General features: G+C 40.6%; 1 protein-coding gene across 2 annotated transcripts; it reads right to left on the bottom strand.

The window, feature by feature from the left end:
• Window positions 1–889: 889 nt before the first annotated feature.
• coq8b (coenzyme Q8B) lies at window positions 890–17,594 on the bottom strand. 2 transcript variants are annotated; one of them, XM_005926567.3, is made up of 16 exons: window positions 17,484–17,594; window positions 16,784–16,965; window positions 16,039–16,198; window positions 15,546–15,751; window positions 13,887–13,953; window positions 12,878–12,952; window positions 10,810–10,929; window positions 10,640–10,725; window positions 7,550–7,690; window positions 7,382–7,463; window positions 5,638–5,731; window positions 5,052–5,193; window positions 4,170–4,277; window positions 4,018–4,083; window positions 3,728–3,814; window positions 890–2,275 (listed from the first exon to the last, which is right to left on the bottom strand). In XM_005926567.3, coding segments are annotated over exons 1-16 (1,923 nt in total). In that variant the 5' UTR covers window positions 17,485–17,594; the 3' UTR covers window positions 890–1,969. The 2 variants fall into 2 exon arrangements, with proteins under 2 accessions (XP_005926629.1, XP_042078696.1); XM_042222762.1 differs by lacking the exon at window positions 17,484–17,594 and having other exon boundaries at window positions 16,894–16,965.
• Between the last annotated feature and the right edge of the window lie 2,357 nt (window positions 17,595–19,951).

Genomic DNA, 19,951 nt, shown 5'->3' with positions numbered 1-19,951 from the left:
TGGCGATATACTTCACAAACTACATCACACACAGCTGTGATGAATACTGTGCTGCAAACAGTGCTCAGATTATATACAAACATGTTGCTGGAGCTTGTCAAAAACCATTTTCAACATCTTATTCTAGAAGAAAAACATACCAGTAAGTCTGCAATAGCCTAATTAAAACTGGTCTGATTAAAACTAGTGACAAAGGTGGCAGTAATTCTGACTATTACATATGTGGGTAGGTATTTTATAAGTGAATCATATATTACATCCTACTTAATGTTGGAGAGGAGAAAGTTTGAAACTGCTTCCATCATGGTCACATTTTTCACCAAAACTGCTACTCACTCTTTTGTCTTTACACACAAACAAAATGTAAACAGTGACACCTTCAATGACAATACGTTTTCGCATACGCACCACATTTAACACTTCATAAACAGGTTGGTTCTGGTAGAAATCACCTCACACTGGTCCAATGTTGAGCCTCAGTGAAAGGGCTGAGACCAAGAAAAAAAAAAAAGGCTAACTCTGCGCCAATAAACTGAAGCCAGCTGCTTCTTACACGCAGAGAAGCACTTCAACTTTCCATTGCGTGAAACTACAAGAGAAGAATGTGCTTTTTCTTCTCTGTACATGTGCAGCGGCCCATTTCCAAGACTCAGGAAAATAAACTTGATTCCAATGCAGAGTGCAGGAACGAGCAGACCTCGCTGTAGGAGCAGCTCAGCAGCTGTACTGTGCAGGACGTCGCGGAGCTCAGTGGAAGGACTCAGTTAAAGCCCCCTCCCCAATCTCTCTCTCCATCAGGTTTTTATAATGCCAGTGAAGGCCCAATACTTCTGCTCCCATGATTGTGTGAGAGCCTTGCAGGCAGCTGCGTAGTGCTCTAATGGCTTGGTCGCAGACTAAACTGGCAGCACTGCCTTGGAACGAAAATAGTTCCTGGAAAACACAGCTCCATCAATGCCACCATTAGCTCAAATCTAACATTGTTTCAGCTCAACTACTATTATTACGCGTAACTGTCAATACAAGACCATTGCAGGAAAACGGTGAGGTCAAACATTGCCTCCGGTCACTGACATTTCCCAAAACAGGTCTAAATGTGAAACGGAAAGATCAATAGGGTGTGGAAGAATCATTTGTTTGTAGACACCTGCCAGTAAAGCTCACTTTGTGACAAACACACAAACAATACTGTTTCAGATTTTATTTCATTACAAAAGTAAAACATGCACAGCACACTGCCTTCTAAAGATACAGTGCAGGTATTTGCAATAAATAAGCATGAAAAAGAGCTAACGGTACTTCATGTTATGGAGTTTTATGCCAAGTGCACTTTATAATGTAAGGCCATTATTTTGTAGGGTCCATTAGACTGTCTTCTCTAATTAATCTGATAATCTGGTCATCTCGGCTGGCAGCCATCACATTTAGGTGAAAGCTTTATTCACCAACTCATCAGCAAGCACAAAATGCCTTCTATAAAAACAGGACTCGGCAGTTGGCAGCATCTGTGATTCAGTGCAGGGGCAGTATCATCACCCCCAAGATAGAAGATACTCGCTCCACTTAAAAATAAGGTGGAGCTCGCAGGCAAACCCAGCTGAAGCTGGGAGGACAAACAGAACATGCAGCTCTCCTTGCTTTGTGTGTTTACTTTTACAAAATCTAATCAGAAAGCCTGCACTTCTCTGTGATCAGGTCATTGTTTAATTTCTATCTGTACATAAAAGTAAAGGTCACACTAAAATGTTGTGTTTGGACATCCTTAACAACATCCTCACACTGTTGTGAGTGATATGTAGCAGCAAAAGTCATTTGTGGTCTTTGTTAGAGCACGCTGGCAAAGTCTGTTATTACTGACACGATGTACGTCCAATCCAGTGGCTCCACAGAGTTAAGTGTGACTCTTTTCTGTCTCTGTACTCCTGAGCCACTCTGAGAAAGGCAAATTAAGAAACTTGTCTCAGAACTGCTAAGCCCTAGCCTGTGCTGCATGCCCGGCCTGCCTACGCTGCATGTAGGCGTGGTACACATCGAGGAACATGTCCTTGCACGGTATTTTCGCCTTCAGCTTGGAGCAGATGAGGAAGGAGCCGGCCATCTTGCGGTGGAGGGAGTAGGTCTCCTCAGGTGGAGGGGTGAGGCGGTGGCGGAGCATGACCGGGATGAGGCTCTGAACGCGCTGAGTAGTGCTCTGAGTGCCGAAGTCGAAGGGCTCGGCGGATGCGAAGGCTTCACCGAGAATCATCACCGCTTCCACGTGAGCATCTGCGAAGGCCTGTCGTGGAGCAGGAAGAAGAATTACAGCAGGCATGTTAATGTCAGAGCATTAAGTATGCATGATATCTTGGACTGTATATATAATTACATGCGTTTTCTTTAACTGAGTCATATTTCATATAATAAATGACACTTTAATAGCACACATAGGCTGATACATGCCAAAAGTACTTGCTTGTCTGCCTTCACACGCATCTGAACTTGAGTGACATCTCATTATAAATCCATAGGGTTTAATAAGCCATATTCCACAATTAAGAGTGTGCTTATGGGAATTTTTGACCATTCTTCCAGAAGCACATTTGTGAGATCAGACACGGATATTGGACAAGAAGACCTGGCTAACAGTCTTCAATATCTATCGGGTTGAGGTCAAGCCAGTCAAATGGTAAATGGCCTGCATTTGTATAGCGCTTTTCTAGTCCTTAAGGACCCCAAAGCACTTTGCACTACATTCAGTCATCCACCCATTCACACACACATTCACGCACTGGCGATAGCAAGCTACATTGTAGCCACAGCTGCCCTGGGGCGCACTGACAGAGGCGAGGCTGCCGGACAAATATCACAAACAGCTGACTGTGGAATATTTAGCAGAGAGGAAATTTCACGGCTGGACTTGTCGCACACGTGGCATCCTATGACAGTACCACGCTGGAATTTGCTGAGCCATTATTTCTTAAATGTTTGTAGAAGCAGTCTGCATGCCCAGGTGCTTGATCTTATACACCTGTGGCCATGGAAGTAGTTTAGATCTCCTCTTCAAGATCTTCTTCTTGTGTACCTCTAATCTGCTTTTACTGCAGCTGTAATTTTAAGACTGTGTGTAAAATCCACTGTTTCCCTTTGCAACATCTGCTCAAGCGTGTCAAAACAATGATGCTTCAACTTGAGGGGGACCGAGGAGCAAGGAGTCAAATCAGGTGAGTAAAGATTCCAATCGTGTGACCACAAAACTCCTGTTATTTCAGGTTGCTGTTTGCCAGCAAACAACAGCTTAAGTTTTTTCTGCTTAATTTCCTCCCACGCTCCTGACCTGAAGCGCTGCCTTTGGGCTACAACACTGTGGACGACTCCTGCTTGGTCTCTGGGTTGTAACCAGAGAAATGACGGTCATTAGCAGTTTGATACAGAAGAGATGAAATAGCAGAAGGGCAACCTTAAATGTTTAGAACTGGACTTCCACAGAGCAGCAACTCTGCAAGCAGTCCTCGGGTGCATGACAAGAGACCCTTTAACTTGAAATGAGTCAAAGTTATAAATCAGGTAAGCATCATATTGCATTTATCTACTGAAAACAAAAGGGAGACTAGTGAAACGGGGTAAGAGCATAAGGGCTGTGCGCTGCAGTGAAACAGTGCTGAATGCAAACAAACTGAGAACACAAAAGAGACAAAAACAGATAAAGCATATCAAAAATAAGCAGCAGCAGCGACTAAAATAAAACTACCTTGGCCTCGAAGCCCGTCAGGAATTTCAGGTCCTTGGATTTGGAAAGAACGGTGGCTCGATCGCCGACTGAAGCTGCATAAATCACCTGAGCACACAACACAATCTTGTTTATTTACAGAGCTCCACTTTCAGGCTGAATGTGTGCACATGCATGCGACTGTTCACAATCCTTTTTTTTTTGCCTTGGCTGACACAAAATTTAACCAAAGGCTCCGACGTTAAATTATTGAGAGAAACCTTGATGCATAAATCATGTTGCGAGGTTGACTGCGGGCAGATTTATCATACCTGTATGTAGTCGTCTGTGAAGGATTCTGGGTAGCTTCTGCACGCTCCAAAATCCAAAAGAACAACCTAAAGACAAGAGTGAAATGAATCTGCTGTATTTGACATCCCTATTAACATTTAACATTGGTTTAAACATGGCATGACTGCCCCACCTTGTTGGTGTCCGAGTTGTAGAAGAAGTTGGCCCAGTTTGGATCCGTCTGCATGAATCTGAACTCAAACAGCTCCCTGAGACACAGCTGCAGGATGCTGGAACAGATCTGAAGTGGAGAGAAGAGGCTTGTGTTCACCATCATGCTGTCATTTAACAATGTGACATTTCCTTCCACCCTTTGGATCCTATCCTGTGTAGCCTTCTCATGGTGCTGTGATTCCCTGCCACACTGTGTCCACTCTGTCTAAAATTTGTTGCCTTATCTCAGCTCTGAAACACATATTTCCACAGTGACACAGAGTATCACTTCCACACTGCACTGTAGGTGCTGCTGAATAATTTACCACCAAGTCATTTTGTTCTGAGAGATTTATATGAATCTGCACTTGTCAGAGTACAACACATGTCAAAACTTATGATTAAATTGCTTTAAATTTTGTTACCAATTACGAATGGAAGGTGAAGACCTCGCAAACTCTACGCATATTTAAATTTAGACTTGGCGACAGGGTAAGTCTTTAACAAAAGCCTCGTATGGGGGCAGAGCTATCCGATCTGCTCCTGCTTTCAGCTCTAATTGGTTCCTACAATTAGAGCTCCAGACTGTCATGGACCTCTAATTGCAGGCTTCCCAGCCCAGGACTGCCCCGTGGATGATTTTCACTGAGTCTTCTGTAAAACTGGATGACCTTTACTTCACTATGCATGTTTTAAACTGAAGCATCTTAATGTGATTTTCTTTTCTTTCTTTTTTTTTTTTAACCCAGTTGAGCATCACCACCACAATAACATTCCCTTGTATTCCAGCGCAGTTCAAACCCTAGCACCTAGACATCTGACAAATGAATGAAATTCACCTAACTGTTGAAGTAAAACACACCTGGTTCCTGGTCTCCTGGTCCAGCTCTACGCACATGTCCAGTGGGACGCCCTGCACCAGTTCCATGGCGAGCACCCTCTGGCCTGACAGCTCATCAATCACCTCGGGGACTTGGAAAAACTCATCTCCCTCCAGCAGTGATCTAAAGGCCGAGGTACGAGAGAGAGCAAGGAAAAAAAAACAAAAAAAAAACCTTAATGATTTATAATTATGTTATTTGCAAAATGGAAAATATGCAAAACCCAAAATATGCAAAATCAATGGCAAATCACACGCAAAGACAGTTAAAATTAACTCTACCTTTACTGCCTGCATTATAATTAAGTAAAGATTACCAAGAAATGCTAAATGTGATGCTTGATTTACTAATTACACTTGAAATATATAATCTGCCACCTCTACTGGTATACTGTACATTATAAAAAACAATACATCAGCTAGATGTGTACCCAGACAGCTTAGGTTGAATGTATATGTTCTGTGGCAGCTAACAGGACATAAGTATTAAGAATCCACCCTGTAACTTCAGTGTAGCTCAAAGGGTACACAGCAGTACAACACCGGCCTGGGTTCAACAGAAACCTACCTGAACTTCTTGGCACATTGTGCTTCCCTCTTATAGTCACACTCCCATGCCAGTTCTCTCTGTAGAACCTCCAAGCTGCTGTCTGCAAACAGACCTGTGGAAAAATAAATGGTGCAAAGAAAACACACAGACCATGTCATCTTCTAACAGAGCAGGGTAGCTTCTGTCTAAAAATAATTCATATACTGCATGAGTATGTAGCAGGGAGAACACAGAAAAAAATCAACATCAGGTTGTAAGCATTGCATTAAAAGTGTATTTTGGTATACTGGTGGGCTATAGGTAAAAGAAAAATCCAGGCATTATTCAAGCTAAGCCTTGGGTTACCATATTTTTTTTATTTAGAGTGTTAATTGGGACAAAAATGAATTAATCCAATAGGGAGCGAGTAATCCCACAGGGCAACAGTCTGTGTCAGAGTTAAAATGTGAGTATTTGCCACCAACAAGCTACGATTGTCTTTGTAAGTGTCTGACAACATTGAAAAGGATCCCCAAAGAGTGTGCCTAACATTCAATATGAGTGTCAGTGTGAAAGCTCAGGGGAGGCACGGAGCTGCAGTGCAAACATGGGTGAGAAATGAAGAGAGATGTTTGGTGAAAGAGTGCAATGTGTACAGTTACCACACAAAGAAAATAAACAACTGTAGCTGCACAAAGAAAACTACAGTCACAAAAACGCTACTTGCTTTAGCAAGTGTTGCTGCCACTGGATGAAATGCGAAGAGCTTGCTCCGCGCAGCAAACAGCTCCCATTTACAGATTATATTTTTATCAGCCGTGTAATTCCCTTCCTGACTTCTCGGTGTGTGGATGAATTTGTTTTTACATCTGACATTTTCTGATCTAGCAACCATTCTATTGAACACTAGGATGTGCATGGCTTTACAGATTATTTCTGCAGATTGCTGAAAAAACACTGAGCCATAAAACTCAATCATCAAGGTTTTTGAGTGGGATATCTACTGCCAGCCAAACTGAAGAAGAAGTCTTAAGAAAAAAAAAAAAGCAGGGAGCAAAAAAAAAAAGACCTGCCACAGATGGAGCTGTGCTCATGTCAAGTTATTCATTTGATCTGGCATTAAAGCGTGACGAGAGCGCAACTGACAAAAATAAGCACTTTTACTCTGACATGGACAGATGTCCCCAGGGATCTAATTATTCTCTCCCATCACATATTCTGTCATCTCTCCACTGTGGGTTAATAAAATAAAAGCTTAAAATCCAGCGTGGTCACTCAACTGGTTGCACCAATTATGCTCTGTAGCTACTACAAGCCATTATGCACCTATAATAATGGTGTCAGCAATCACTTAAACAAAACAACTTTGAAAAGGTTTGTGGAAAGCCCTCAAACAGGTAAGTTGAAAACCACATAAACTACATAAATAAACTAATTACTTATTATTTTAGACAATTAATAAATAAATATGCAAATTCTTTATTAATAATGAAAGAATCATTACTGTCTGAAACAAGCCTCTCTTGGATAAAAAGCTAGTTTGACCTGCATCTATAGCACCACCTTGTGGTCTTAAATAGTGGAGACACTGGTTATAATTTACACATGGGTGAAAGTCATAGTATAAAAACTTGCAATGTACAGTTGTTTTAAGATTACAAATAAATAAATAAATGAATAAAAATCAGAATTTCTTATTGACTAAATACATCTTGCTGATTTTGAATCTGCTCTGAGGAAAGTCAAACACAAAAAGGACACTACAGAGTCCTGTAGTTGTTACCTTCTGGCAGAGCCACGCTCATTTTCAGTACTGCCATCAGGTTGTCTATGTCGCTGCGGATGCTCTCTGCCACACCAGGGTACTGAGAAGAATAAGTGACAAACAGACAGTCGAGTCCAATGCAGAGAGTGAAACACAGACTGCGCAAGTGTGTCGATAAGCTCCTACCTGGATCTTCATGGCGATTTCTCTACCATCTTTTAAAACCCCGTGGTGGACTTGGCCAATAGAAGCTGCAGCGAATGGCTTGTCCTCAAAGGATGAGAGCTTTTCTCGCCAGCCTGGCCCCAGATCCTCCTCCAGAACTTTCTATACAGTCAGAAACACAGATTGCAGCACTGTCATACATCACACTGGGTAACGCTAAAGATCCCGAGCTATAGCACATGTAAGAAAAAGGCTTAAATAAGGTGTTTGGCAACCACGTGCTGCTACAACAGCACTGATCCGACATGAAGGACAGCGCACAATAACAAGCATCAAAACACCAAAAAGTGTAGTGAATAATGTTCTTACTGTAGAGATATTTGTACATAGGGCTTCCTGAAAAGCTCAACTTTTTATTACAACAATATAGGCATTTACAAAATATCCAAATGGCCTTTTATGATAAGAAAATAAAAGGCCAAACTGGTGCTGTCGTGTCTACACATTAATCTTTTTGCATAGTAGGTGAAAACTATATGAAATCATCAGAAAATAAAAGCAATGAATACATAGCTGAAGTAGTTGTAAATCCAGTTCCATAACAAGATACTGCATCCAAATAATTGTCCGTCTTTCTGTGTTAGACCTGTAATAGACTGGTGTACTGGTTTAGAGAGTGCTCTACCTCTTTCCCTGTAAGAGCTAGGATAGGCTCCAGCCTCCTACAACCCTGAATTGCATAAGTGGTTAAGGAAACGGATGGATGGGTATTGTTTGAAATCCATTTATGAGTGCCTATGGAGAGTTAAAGAAGTAGATGCTGTAGAGGGTAAACCAGCCACAATGCAGGAGCGGTTATAGGCTCAAAAACAATCATGTTTTTAAGAGACCTGAGCAACTGAGATGCACAAGATATTTAACAGGCAACAGTGTCACCCGCTATGCATGACAGGATACATGTCAGGATGAGGTTCAGACTTGTGGTGCATTCAAAGTGACGTATAAATAGAATTACTTGTCGTCTAGTAAGAATCCTGTTATGGAAAGGCAAACAGGATGCTCATTCAGACATAAAGCCACTTTGTTTAGATACTGTCAGAAATTACTGGAAAGGAATGTGCTGCAGTGGTTTGAATCACAATTATGTAATAATCTCCAGTTTGTTCATGTAAATGGGCAGTTATCGTCACACACTGTGGTTACTTATGGAGTTCCACAGGGTTCTGTGCCAAGACTGATTTTATTCACATTGTACATGGTTCCTTCAGGCTGTATCATTAGAAGGCACAGCATACATTTCATTGCTAGGCAGATAGATGATACCCAGCTCTATCTATCCATGAAGCCAGATAACACACAACAAATAAGCTACGTTCACACTGCAGGCGAAAGCGCATCAAATCCCACTTTTTTGACCCTATGCGATCCATACCCGATCATGCTATGACAGTGTGAACGGGACAAATCCGATATTTTCAAATCCGATCTGGGTCACTTTCGTATGTGGTACTGAATCCGATACAAATCCGATGTTTTAGAAAGCGACTGTTGTTTGAACGGTCATGTCGCATTAAATCCGTCTTTTACGTCATGGACACAAGACAGACGCCAATTATCAGTGCCGGAGAAGACATCGCGAACGCTTCCTGGCCATCCCGTGTAGATGTTAGTGAAACTGCTGGGAAGACAACGTTGGAGAAACGTGAACATTTTATTTGTACTGTATAATCTGCAGATTCTGACAGAAATCTGCAACTATCCTTTGAAGCACCGCTCCTCTAAAACAGCAATAAGGATATTTATTTTGTTATTTACATTATTATGTAAATAACAAAATAACTTAAAGAAAAAATTGGGAAACATAAAGACTTGTTTCAGACTTTACATTAAGGCCATCAGTCAAACAATACTGTTTGCTCTGGGTCTAAACAGAGCGCGTTGTGTGTGACGTCTTCTTTTGCGCATGCGGGCCGCTTTGAGCATTCACACTAGAGCGCGTTTGCTGTCGCATTTTATTTGTAGTGTGAACAAGCAGACAAAAAAAATCGGATTTGATCAAAAAATCGGAATTGAGCATTAACACCTGCAGTGTGAACGTTGCCATAGTTAAACTGCAGAAATGTCTTAAAGACATAAAGACCTGGATGACCTCCAGTTTCTGTTAGGATCATTGGTTTTTAGACTCTTGGTTTTGCGTTTGTAATTTCTTTAGACTATATTATTCTTTGGTTTTTTTTAGATTCTCTAATGTTTTATTTGGCTCTCTTGTATTTTGTTGTGAGTTTTCTTTAGCATTTATTATAACCTTTGTAGTGTCTGCTTATATTCTGGCTCTTCTTATTGGTTTTGGAACATTTCATTATTATCTTTTTGTGATCCCTTTGTTTCCCCAGTCAGCCCCCCCATGTCTGTCCGCTCTGCATGTGTTAGTCAGTTTCTGTACAAGATGATTCCTGTTTTACTGTGATAGTCTCTTGTCTCGTGTGCGTTATGTTCAGTCTAACTTCCCTTGTCTTGTTATTCATGATTTCCCGCCCGGAAGTGTCTCCACTTCCCCTAATCGCCCTCCTGCTTATAGACAGTATCTGTCTCCCTCTGTCCTTCGTCAGTGTACTGTTCATTTCATTTCCCTGGTGTAGTCCGTTTCCTGGTCTTCGTTCCCTAGCATCTCAGCTCCTTAGTGAGTTTCATTTGGCTTAGTTTTGTGTTTTGCCTCATGAGATTTTTAACGGCTCAATAAAGGGCTCGCCTTTTTAAAAACTGCCACCTACTTGTGTTGCACCTTGGGTCCTCACACATCATATTCTGACAATTTCCTGCTTCTAAGATTAGATAAAACTGGTCGTGGCAGATGGCTGCCCCTTCCTGAGCCTGGTTCTACCAGAGGTTTCTTCCACTTAAAGGGGGGGGGGGGGTTCCTTTCCACTGTCGCCAACTACTTGCTCATGGTAGGGTCACCCTATTGTTGGGGTTTTCTCTCTATTATTATACGGTCTTTCCCCTTACAGTCTTGAGGAGACTGTTGTTTTCATTTCAAGCTTTGCAAATACAACTGAATTGAAATAATTGTGTGAAAATAGCTGAAGAGCCAGTAACAGGTCTTGGGCTTACAGTCATCTGCCATGTGGGCATGAAGTCTGCACTCTGTCGGACCCTCTCAAAGATCTTCTGCAGTTGGGGGTTGATAAAGGAGTTGTCTGAAGAGAAAAAGCCACTGTCAGAAAAATCCTGTGAGGACATGTAAAGAGCATTTTGCGTGCAGCCCGTGTTACAGCGTGTACCTTGTATGCTGAGCATCTGGCCTATCTTGAGAGCAGCTCCACGGACCTTACACAGAGTGCTGACTATTCTCTCAGCATTGGCCTCTGACAGGAAGGGAGAGTCGAGCAGGGAGCTTACATCTGTAAACAGAAGCAGTATTAGTAATGATATTAGGTGCAACATATTAAGAGTATCATAGCATGACAGAAGTCATTTATTTCATTTAAACTGCTGCATGTAAATAAGCTCTGGCCTTAAACTGAGACAACTGTGGATAGTGGAGCATAAAAGCTGAGGCAGTGGTACATCATCAAGCACTGCTCATTTAACACATATTACAGGGAGTGCAGAATTATTAGGCAAATGAGTATTTTGTCCACATCATCCTCTTCATGCATGTTGTCTTACTCCAAGCTGTATAGGCTCGAAAGCCTACTACCAATTAAGCATATTAGGTGATGTGCATCTCTGTAATGAGAAGGGGTGTGGTCTAATGACATCAACACCCTATATCAGGTGTGCATAATTATTAGGCAACGTCCTTTCCTTTGGCAAAATGGGTCAAAAGAAGGACTTGACAGGCTCAGAAAAGTCAAAAATAGTGAGATATCTTGCAGAGGGATGCAGCAGTCTCAAAATTGCAAAGCTTCTGAAGCGTGATCATCGAACAATCAAGCGTTTCATTCAAAATAGTCAACAGGGTCGCAAGAAGCGTGTGGAAAAACCAAGGCGCAAAATAACTGCCCATGAACTGAGAAAAGTCAAGCGTGCAGCTGCCAAGATGCCACTTGCCACCAGTTTGGCCATATTTCAGAGCTGCAACATCACTGGAGTGCCCAAAAGCACAAGGTGTGCAATACTCAGAGACATGGCCAAGGTAAGAAAGGCTGAAAGACGACCACCACTGAACAAGACACACAAGCTGAAACGTCAAGACTGGGCCAAGAAATATCTCAAGACTGAGTTTTTCTAAGGTTTTATGGACTGATGAAATGAGAGTGAGTCTTGATGGGCCAGATGGATGGGCCCGTGGCTGGATTGGTAAAGGGCAGAGAGCTCCAGTCCGACTCAGACGCCAGCAAGGTGGAGGTGGAGTACTGGTTTGGGCTGGTATCATCAAAGATGAGCTTGTGGGGCCTTTTCGGGTTGAGGATGGAGTCAAGCTCAACTCCCAGTCCTACTGCCAGTTTCTGGAAGACACCTTCTTCAAGCAGTGGTACAGGAAGAAGTCTGCATCCTTCAAGAAAAACATGATTTTCATGCAGGACAATGCTCCATCACACGCGTCCAAGTACTCCACAGCGTGGCTGGCAAGAAAGGGTATAAAAGAAGAAAAACTAATGACATGGCCTCCTTGTTCACCTGATCTGAACCCCATTGAGAACCTGTGGTCCATCATCAAAGTGAGATTTACAAGGAGGGAAAACAGTACACCTCTCTGAACAGTGTCTGGGAGGCTGTGGTTGCTGCTGCACGCAATGTTGATGGTGAACAGATCAAAACACTGACAGAATCCATGGATGGCAGGCTTTTGAGTGTCCTTGCACAGAAAGGTGGCTATATTGGTCGCTGATTTGTTTTTGTTTTGTTTTTGAATGTCAGAAATGTATATTTGTGAATGTGGAGATGTTATATTGGTTTCACTGGTAAAAATAAATAATTGAAATGGGTATATATTTGTTTTTTGTTAAGTTGCCTAATAATTATGCACAGTAATAGTCACCTGCACACACAGATATCCCCCTAAAATAGCTAAAACTAAAAACAAACTAAAAACTACTTCCAAAAACATTCAGCTTTGATATTAATGAGTTTTTTGGGTTCATTGAGAACATGGTTGTTGTTCAATAATAAAATTATTCCTCAAAAATACAACTTGCCTAATAATTCTGCACTCCCTGTAAAGCCGTTATAAATTCTTGTTAGCATATCTGATCTAAAGCCTGTCCTGGGCCTATCGGGTGTTGACACATTAGAAACAACTCAAGGTTTACCAGGCGTCCATCTGTCTGCTGAATCTGCCAAGAGTGTAGGACACAAGGCTCGTTTACAGGATGGAAGGCGCGAACAGCAGTAAAACATCTTTACCTGCTTTTTGTTTGCCTCCTAGTGACTGCTTTGCCACTTCTGCAATGGCACCGATTCCCAGCCCTACCGCCAATCCTGCAGCAGAGGGACAGAAGCAATTTTAACTGCAGGGCCCTTGAAGACATGCTAGAGGAAACCACCAATCCCACACAGATGTTGCTACTATGTAGCAGGATGGAAGTATACTCCACTACCCCACATATTTTACCACACCTTTAACTCTTCTTGACTTCTGATGATTAAGAAGCAAGAATTTTATTTTTATTGTAACAGTGGTAAGCTAATAACCAACAGTTGTCAATGACAAAACAAATAAAGTATTGTTAATAGACTCCAAGAATATCCATAAGTGACTGAATGTGTCTCATCAGAACTGTTAGGTTTACATTGAAGGCTTCATAATGGGACTGATTTGTAGATTTCACACCATAGGCTCAAGGTTACATTAGTATTCAGGAAATTCCTCACATGAAGCACAATTTCACAGATTCTAAGTGGGGAAAAGAGTCTCCAACATTTCAATCAGCAGTCAAATCACTAAACAATAGTGACGGCAGAATGGACCATACATGCCTCAACAAGTCAACTAATCAAAAAGTTTTTTTCTTTTTTTTTTTTTTAACAGGGAAAAAAAGAAAACACTCAACACCAGAGCTTCAAAGTACTGACGAGTCATCTCTCCAGTTACTTACTGAACATTTTTTTCTGAAATTTTCATTTAAAATGTAATTTTGTGGTGTAAGAAAAATTCATTCAGTTGTGTCTTTGTCCACACCTGACATCATGGAACATATTGCATTTATTAAGCAAAGCCCCCTTTTTTTTTTCTTTACAACTAAAGATGGTGACTGAGTTATGATTCGAGTCATTCTTATGTCACCACTTGATAAACTTGGGTTTCCCAGCTTAGACATTTTAGTGAACGATCATCTTTGTCCGACGGCTCCTGGAGTCAATTTGAAACCCAGAGACAAACTGAGCAGGTAAAACAAAAACAGATTATTCTCACCCCCGAAATTAACCAGCCTGCTGATTCTTGTGGCGGGCACCTTTCTCTCTTTGGCACGGTCGCTCAGCTGCAGAAAGTCAAACATGTGAATGAAAAAAATGTTATTAATAATATCTGTAGTGGTGACTGACTCTTTTCCAACTCTTCCAGCATCTCACTTTACTGCAGAAATAGGACTAAAAAGACCTCGTGAACTCTGGGAACAATGACATGTGGGTGGAAGAGAAAAAATATATACCTTTTACAGAACACACATAAAGAAATCATTATTAAAATATAATTTAAACGAACACTAAAAGTCAAAAAGACTGAATATGTACACAAACTTATTAGATAAATATTATGGGTTTTGACCATCTGTTCATTCACTCAAATAAGATGAAATGTATGAACTCAAAGTAATATAACGATATACATCCACAATAATGCAGATTATTAATTGTATCTGTCTGCATGTGTGTGTACAGTTAGCTCCATAAGCATTCTCTGTTTGCATTCCCACATGACATGAATCAAATAATGCACTGATATGAAGTGCAGACTTTTTAAATTCAAGGTCTTTAACAAAAGTATTGCATTAACCGTTTAGGAATTCACATCACTTTTAGATACATTTTCAGAGGCTCAAACATAACAGGACAAACATAATAAAGCCCATCCAGAATATATGGATTCTTTTGAATATTTGGATGAAAATTCTTTGCAGTACACAACTGCCTGAAGCCTAGAATCCATCCAAATGCTGCGTTTCCTTACTTGCTCTGCTGGGCCTTTATTGCAGCTGAATCCAGTTGCTGTTTGTTTGTGGGTCTCTATGAATTCATTTTTGTATTTGATAATTGAAACGCTGTTCTAATGGGTTGGGATGAGATGGTGATTGAACAATCTGCATCGAGAAACTCTTGGTAGCTTCTGCAGTTTGCTTTGGGTCAAGACATTTGGTTGAATCTAATCAGAGCACACACAGCACCATATTGTAAACCCTCTGCACTTCCATCCATCAAGGCATCTTTTGACTCTAGACTTTGATGATGATAAGCATACGTCCACAAGGGTCGAGGTGTGCCTCAACTTAGTTAGATGATGTGACGTTGACCATTTAGTTGTCTTCTGGGGTTTTTTGGGCCTTTTTGTTATTGCTGAGCTGGTCAGTTCATTCAATACATTTAAGTTTTTCTTTTAGGTTTGATGAAGTGTTAATGAAAAGGTTTAATGAAAAGGATCAGAACACAATGCAAAAATAAAGGCAGAGCCCTGTTAATTTGATTTTTTGTTCTGTTTTGGTACCATTTTTTAATAAATTTGTTTGATTTGCCTTCTAAGAGGAGCATTCAGTTTAGGTAAATGAGGACCATTTTATATTGATGCCAAGATTTTTACATTAGCAGGAATGTCACACAACATGATTGTAAAAGCAGAGTTATGCTTATCTGACAATGAAATAAAAATATTTTTAGGATCCACTAAAGTAATCATGCAGAACTATATAACACTTTTATTAAACCCAATGAATTAAAGCTGAACGTCTGCAGCTCAGTCACACTCTTATCATTTGGTTTAATTCCATTGTGGTGGTGTACAGAGGCAAAACCACAAAACTTTTCATTGTTCAAAACCTTTTGGACCTGACTATTTGCACACGGGCGTCCTCAAACCAACCTTCTGTTTGACAGGTTTGGCCAATGCCTGCTTTGCCTCCCGGGCTTTCTTGATGTCCTCAGGTGTGAGCTTGGCCACAACAGTGTTGTGGCGAGACCTGCTCTGGAAGTAGTACCGGTGGAGGGCTGAGGTGTTGTGAAGGAAGCGAGCACCCTGCCCAAGCCAGCCTGCGCCGCCTCCTGCCATTCCTGATTTAGGAGGTACCCCTAATGCAGAGAGAAGAAAAAAAAATACAATACTTAAGGGCCAATAACTGGCTGAAATATACACGCCACGTGGTATGGAGGCCTTAAGGATGCTATTTTCTTTTTTTTTAAATGTGTATTTGTTAAACTTAAAAAGACCAGTACCTAAATAAATGGTTTCTTTATATTTGTTGAGGCAAACATTCTGGATAAAAAAGGAGCAATGCTGGAAACCAAACAATACCATTTCTATATTCTTACCGTAAACCTGTAAGTGCATCCGATATTCGATAAACACTCAGTAATACCTGCGTGCATCTGTGCTGCAGGTCCCGTTTCTGTTTGGCTGTGCTCCCCTTCAGCAGGGGGGAAATGGGACCCCACAGCCCATTTGGCTGCTTCTTCAGGGTCCATATTCTCCCAGCCCTCCGCATCTGGAAACACATCCTCCTGTACTGACTGCTGCTGCTGCACAAACACACACACACGCACACACACAAAAAGAAATTGCTGAGTGAACTATTGTAGCGCCGGTTTAGGGAGCAGTGTAATCCAAGTTTTTGTAGCTATAATTTGCAGATTGTGGGTTTGCAACCCTCTCTCATTTAAAAGAGCATCAGTAAGTGACTGAAGTCATTATTTACAGGTAACAAGACAAAAAATATACAATGACATGTCAAGTTTTAGCCTGTAAGATGAAATGTTGTATAGGTTAGAACTTTTGCTTATAATCAGGTACAGGTTAGGTTAAGAGTTTGGCACTTTTATCTACCCCTTCAGAAGTAAAAGGTTTGGGAATACAGAAATGTCAGTGAACAGTCTCACAAAAATGTGAGTACCTATATGTCTGCCTCTTCCACTACACACAGATTGAAGCAGGCAGCAACCTTTAACTAAATGGGATTAAATCAGCTGTTTTCAAGACAAGCAAAGAATAGAGTGTTTTGTTTATTTGTTTTTTTAATTATTACATTAATGGCTCCTTTTATGTATGACTTGTTTTGCATTTAGAGCTTATTTTTTACTTTCTGCTTATTTTTCAGTTAAATTCACCTGACTGCTGCCACCCATAAATGTGCCAACCAGTCCTTCTACCACATCCTGAGCAACTTTGACCCCTGCTCCCAGGGCAGAGTTGCAGGCCATTAATTGGAGCTGCTCGCCTTGAGTGGAGACCAGTGAAGAGCCCACTTTACCAGCTCCTCGCAGCACCTTCAGGACTTCTGACAGCATCACTTCAAACACAGAGGAGGGAGAGAGGAGGACTCAAGTTACAGGTTATGAGACGTTTGAGTGACAATACAGGAAAATGCCAGCATACAAAACAGCAAACACACACACCATACTCTAAAATTGATCATTTATAGAAAATGTAGAAGTTTGAGACCTCAGATATAAATGTAAAAGAAATAGTTCTGGGCAAAAACTGCAAGATGATCATCACCCCGTTTAACCTTGAATATACACAGCTGCCCATTTTATAAGAGGGAGGTGTCACGTGTAGCCTCCTAACTGTAAGCCACACCACATATAGGCTAAGTATGTTTGCAAGAAATGTCAGAATTAAAGAAAACGACATATGCATCCAACTGGGAACGTCAACTAGCTATTAATTTAGCTCCTGGTGTTATCCAGGTTGTGTAACTCGCAGACTAGCTAGCTAACGGTATCTAAATTAGACCCAAGTTAACAACAGGTATACGGAGAAGTGCTGAATGAAAACAAAATAATGTTCCCAAATTAAGTAACTCACTTTTTTCCTATCGCTATTTTTCCAGGTTTATCTCAGTGGCTGCCCACTTCCACGACTGCAGAGTGGAATGATCTATTTTGCAACGAGTCGACACCCGGAAGTTAAAATTTGACTAACTTGACTGCGAACCAATCACAGGGTGAATAGGCGTGAAGAAAGACGGGAAGCGTATTCGTTTAACGAATGGTAGTGCAGAACGCCAGCCTATAGGAAGGTTGTATCTGAACTGTCTGTCCAATTACAAACCGTATTAGGCGGGACTGAGAGGAGCAGCTACCAATGAGAAGCAGGGGTGTCATGCGTGTAGTTATGGTTACCAAACCGGAGAATTGAATTAATACGCAGACGTTTTCTTTTCATTTATAAAATTCAGGTAAAGTTGAGAGATTTTGTTCAAAGTATTTGTCCTTTTGTCTGTTTGCACCTGCCTCACCATTATCTGCAATAATATACTGACCTTTTGCACATATATGTATATACTTCTTCACTTTTTCAAATAGCAACTTAAAGATGTTCAACACATTGTTTTTCACTTCTACTATTCTTTAGAATGAAACGTATTTATTACTGTAACCAGACTGCATTTATTTAGACATCAGTCATTACTTTATGGTTGAATTTTGTCCTTCCGTGAGGCTGACATACAGTACTGCTATGGGGCAGTCAGGTCTCTTCATGCGTGTAAATGCAGAGAGAAGGTCTTTCTGCAGTGTGAATCATTTGGGGGTTTTTTCCAGCTAGTTTTCATTTTGGTATTTATCTATGACAGAATTCCCATGGGCCTCATGATCCCTCTTGTGTCACCACTTTTATGTTTTTTTGTTATTTATTTATTTATTTTTTTACAACCAGCATTTCTATTTTACACAGAAAAAAGGGAATCCAATGAAAAATCTGACGTTACATTATGGATTTAGAAAATGTTCCTGCTGTAATTATGGGTGGTCTATTGATCAAGTGGAGCTGCTGTGACAGCTGTTATTAGGCCGACACTGAGAGTTATTGCACATTTTATGAAATTGCTGGGCAGTAAAACTTTATGCTCTGTATTAACTAGATCTGTATAATTAATAAAAACGATTAAAAGTTAAATGTTTTAACTATGGTCCTGATCCAGGCTGGTAAACAAAATTGCAGATGGATTATTGAAATATGTCCAAAAATAAATGACTACAAGCCAAAAAAAGACTGTACAATTCTAATGAGTTTGAAAGCCAATATTTGACATGATCACCTTTATTCTTCAACACAGTCTGAACAGAATGTCTTTAGTCTTCAGGAATAGTTCTCCAGGCTCCTTGAAGGACATTCAAAGCTCTTCTTTGGATGTTTCTGCACTTTGTTGGCATTACACGCTATATTATGCCTGTCAAACTGTGTTATCTTTCATTTTTCATAGATTCAACTAAAACTAGTAGTGTTTTTTGCAGACTGCTTGTAATAAAGTATCTAAAGATATAATTTAAAATTGCTTATTTGCTAAATTGTCTGCTATGTCTAGACACAACACTGGTTAATCCCTTGAGTTTGGCACTTTTTTATGCTTAAATTACTCAGTGTTTACTATCTTAAAAAAACAAAAACATCCCTAATCACTGCACAATACAATAAAAACTGTTACCACTGATTAACTTTAAATTTCAAACAATTGGTTCTTTTTATAGATATGGATATTTTATGGATAGTTCTACTACCTGATGAGTTACAGTTTAAGTTACACGCTGGTATGTCACTGGATGCTGTCACATATATAATACTGGCATGATATGGTTCCACTGGTCCACCGAGACTGAGACCTAACCCATCACCCCAAACAGTTGTGGCTGATGGCTGACTCAACCTGAGTCTGGTTTTGCCAGAGTTTTCTCCCTGTTATAAATGGGAGTTTTTCCGTCCCACTGTTGCCAAGTACTTGTTGTTTGGTGCTATATAAATATAATTGAATTGAAAGTAATTGAATTAAGATAGAAAGGTCACTGAAAATTTATATAAAGCTGCTTTGAATAGACCTGTGATGCAACATTTCTGGCCCAATAGAACGACAGTGCCCCAACCCATTGGATCTGAAAAGTCTCTGAATGGTTTGATGAGTGTGAAAATCATGGAAATCATATGATACAGCCTGTGCAGTCACCAGATCTCAACTCAGCTGAACATTTATGAAAGATTTGATCCTGGGGGTAAACAGTACCATAAACCATATCATCAAAACACCAGTATGTCTTTAAACAGTGTTTTCCAATGTTTCCAAGTAGGTTACCAGATACTTGGCCCAACAAGCAGTATAGCACAGATTAAGTCAAAGCATAGTTGTTTTTTTGTTTTTGTTTTTTAACATTGATAGTGATGACATAAGCAAAAAAGATGCTGACATTTATGCACACATAAAGCTGCGGCATCTAGCCCTCTGCTGGACTGACACGGTGCTGCTGGAGGCTTTTACACAGCTGTTTCTGAAAAGCAAATGT

The sequence above is a fragment of the Haplochromis burtoni genome, unplaced genomic scaffold (genome assembly GCF_018398535.1).
Source record: "Haplochromis burtoni strain Fernald_Lab_line unplaced genomic scaffold, NCSU_Asbu1 Contig_94, whole genome shotgun sequence".
NCBI lineage: Eukaryota > Metazoa > Chordata > Actinopteri > Cichliformes > Cichlidae > Haplochromis > Haplochromis burtoni.
This window is presented reverse-complemented; position numbering and strand designations above follow the sequence as displayed.